The 3,206-nt window shown below is 42.5% G+C and overlaps 2 protein-coding genes across 2 annotated transcripts; both read right to left on the reverse strand.

Annotated features, from left to right (window-relative positions):
- Positions 1-828: 828 nt before the first annotated feature.
- Positions 829-1,018, reverse strand: PHALS_06573 (uncharacterized protein; the record flags this gene model as incomplete). Its single annotated transcript, XM_024719882.1, has 2 exons — positions 829-861; positions 902-1,018. The coding sequence occupies 2 exons, from the start codon at positions 1,016-1,018 to the stop codon at positions 829-831; spliced, it is 150 nt and encodes a 49-aa protein (XP_024585137.1).
- A 541-nt stretch (positions 1,019-1,559) lies between these two features.
- On the reverse strand, positions 1,560-1,975 carry PHALS_06574 (uncharacterized protein; the record flags this gene model as incomplete). The annotated part of the gene is made up of 2 exons (XM_024719883.1): positions 1,560-1,715; positions 1,943-1,975. The coding sequence occupies 2 exons, from the start codon at positions 1,973-1,975 to the stop codon at positions 1,560-1,562; spliced, it is 189 nt and encodes a 62-aa protein (XP_024585138.1).
- Between the last annotated feature and the right edge of the window lie 1,231 nt (positions 1,976-3,206).

Genomic DNA, 3,206 nt, shown 5'->3' on the forward strand with positions numbered 1-3,206 from the left:
ACCTCTTTCGGTCTTGGCGGCATGTTGAGTCTCTTTGATAGTCTTGGCGTGAGTGCGATGCCAGAAACAGCTCGATCTTAGATGAGCTCTGAGTTTAGCTGTCTCGGTGCCTATTTTCTGCGGATTAAAACTTTTTGCTGCTAAGAAGCAAAAATACTTCAGCTACAGAAATTGGAAACGAAGCTGTTCCGCATGCAACGAATTTTTTCACCTACGACTGCTTGTAAGAGCGGGTCGTGGTACCATTTAGAGCACTGGATATTCTCGCGATCTCTTTGGATGTTATAAGCGTAGCTCAAATGCTTGTTTAACTACGACCACACACAGCCCGATGTAACGTGATGGTAGCTTTGTCCTATGAACGGTAGACAATGTAATATTTAGGCGGTTCAGTTGCGTTAAGAACTATGCCTACACATAATCATGTGACGCGACACCATCTGGATTCGATGTACCGCATTGGTATGACTCTCAGTATCAGCTGCATGATGCCTGTGTTCATGGATAAGGATTCACCAAATTTGCTCTAAAATGTGGCTAGGCTGGTATCACCATGTCAATTAAGGCCCACAGCCCCTAGCTACAATGCTCGAAGCCGATTTGTAGCCTTTTAACGGCCCCAGGGGTTCAATGAATAATATATATATGATGCGGTAGAGTGTGGGGCGGCATGCATTATGCGCAAAACCAATAGATAGGAGAAGCACGTTCCTGCATCACGGTCTATTTGCACAAGTGTTTTGAAGGATCTTCTGTGATTCGTGCCATTCCATATTTGATGCGATGACATGTCGTTCTTCTTTTCCAAACAGGACTCGAGCATCATGATCAATACACAGTCCACATGAGTGTGGCGTAACGCTGGATAGGTAAGGTCAGTTTGATGTGATGGTGAGTGCACTTTTGTGTCTTCACGTTTCGCATATCCCAAATGTCGCGTGTAGTGTGATACATTCGTTATGACGTCTGGAATAAAAAAATATACTTTCTTGACCGACTCCACCAATTTGCTGTACATGTGACTCTAATCTCGCTTTTCGAGATTCAAATTACTTATTTAATATCGCCCGTTGCAAGACGCACGGATACAGTGTCCGTATATGCATCCTAAACCTTTTCCCATACCAACTCATCGATCACATTTTGCGCAAATTTTCAGAGGACGACAGAAGTGTGAGTCCCGGTGTTGACGGTAGCCATGTATGACAACATCAGGCAAAACGCAATGGGGAATACTTGAATGCGACTGGCCAGCGCATTTTCAAACCCATCAGGTGCCTTCAGGCTAAGCGATGACCGCTTAACTTCGGTTTCGATGTTTTTGAAAGCCCTGAATATTCGAGTAAAACGGATAGCATTTTAATTTGGTGTCTTTGCAGTTTTGAACTCATTGCTCACGTTCGTTCGTCATCTATCATGCTGTGTTATCAGGCCATTGAGTCACTCAAATCCTCGCACTAACTTCGTATGTTTGGTGATTGGATTCCTTATGGCTCTGTATTGTTTTGCGCATTGAATCGAATCGACCTAGATGGAATTGTTGCTCTTAAGAATGGGTGTCAGCCACCTCGAATTGCAATATAGCCCAGTTGGTTACCAGTTTCGTCATCGACGACTTCGAATATATCTTCGCTGTTATCGTTCGGCAGAGACGCTGGCCTTTTTAGCCTATCAAGCCCAGCAAAAAGATCTCTGTCGTTGCCATTAGTTAGCAACTGCGAATACAACAATAATAGATTACTTAATTAAGGACGCTCTGCAGTGTATCCATCACACTATGAATTTAATTTATTAATGAAGTACTTCACGCTATCAACTCCGACTTAGGAAAAAATGCACGACGTAAAATTGGACGATACGACATTGAAAACCATGAACGGTGCATGGCGGCAGCCATGTATGTAACGAAAATGATCGACTAGTCTGCGCTTAAAATCTGTACCTTTCGGATGCGGAGGCCTCGGCCTTCTCGCATGAGGCATTCCAATTAAAACGCTATTTTCACTAATTTTTTAAGCACTGAATCTATGTAAGAGATCGGTGTATCAAACAGCCCTCCAAACACAACACACACGCTTGTGCGACGAGGAAGCAAACCTTAACGTTAAAAAAGGACCTTCCCGACTTTGAGGGAAGCAGAACGACTTAACCATTTGAAAAGGCATTTTCAACTGAATATTGAAAAAGCATTTTCAACTGGATGAATACGAGTTCCTAGCTACCGGCAGAACATCTTTAAGGCTAAACCTTTGGATGCTGGTTTATACTAATGTTGACCTCACCTCACTCTTATACAAGATCTTGGGTATACGGAGCATGAACTTCGAAAAGCTTAAATGTATACTTTTGTGAAAGATATCCAGTAGAAGTGACTGGTTCGGGCCCCCCGATTCGAAAGAGAAAGTCACGTCGGTCTCGTCCCCAGTACAAACCTTCAAAGAGGAACCTGCATTGTGTATCACACATAATATTTATGACATCATATACGATGTCACGTATGCATTTGGGAACACCATACTGTAATCTTCTTTTATCAATTCCTACAATACATACAAAAGGTCAGAAGATGCACCTTCATGTAATGGCCTAGGGTAGCCTACTACAAACGAGTGTAAGTACCTTTTTCGAAGGAAGTCGCAACATTAACGCGATACTTAAATTATTTTGTGGCCTGTTCTCTATGTCCCAGGGCAACATTTCATTTTGAACATACCATTTTCCTTTACTGAATCTATCACAGCTTCACGCTTGTGCCAAGTCCAGGGCACATATATTTGTGATCTATAAAGATATTGCGCCGTTGCGCCGTTGCGCCGTTGCCACCTTTTCCACAAAGTTTAGTAGATTAGTTGTCATTCTTTTTTTATTATACCTTAGACACAAATTATAGAATCAGACCGGCTAAACGTGGTGATGGATAAGCTTTGGCGTTGCCCCGGCTATCAACAATTGCATGTCACGATGGTGACGTTTGGCATTGATGACGCGATACGTACACATATGTAACATGTGTTGCTGCGTTGCAGAGAGCTTTAAAGCAAGTAACGGATTTTTACGGATAGTGATCGGTCTTTTATTTATTAGTTTCCTCAAGAAATCGATCACTTTTTTGACAGGAGGTCTACAATTCGTAGAGGGCTACTATATTTCGACGACATCAACGTCATCCAAGGCTTGGTCTACTTCGTCTACATTGAAAGGATCAT

The sequence above is a fragment of the Plasmopara halstedii genome, assembly GCF_900000015.1.
Source record: "Plasmopara halstedii genome assembly, contig: Scaffold_3060, whole genome shotgun sequence".
Taxonomy (NCBI): domain Eukaryota; phylum Oomycota; class Peronosporomycetes; order Peronosporales; family Peronosporaceae; genus Plasmopara; species Plasmopara halstedii.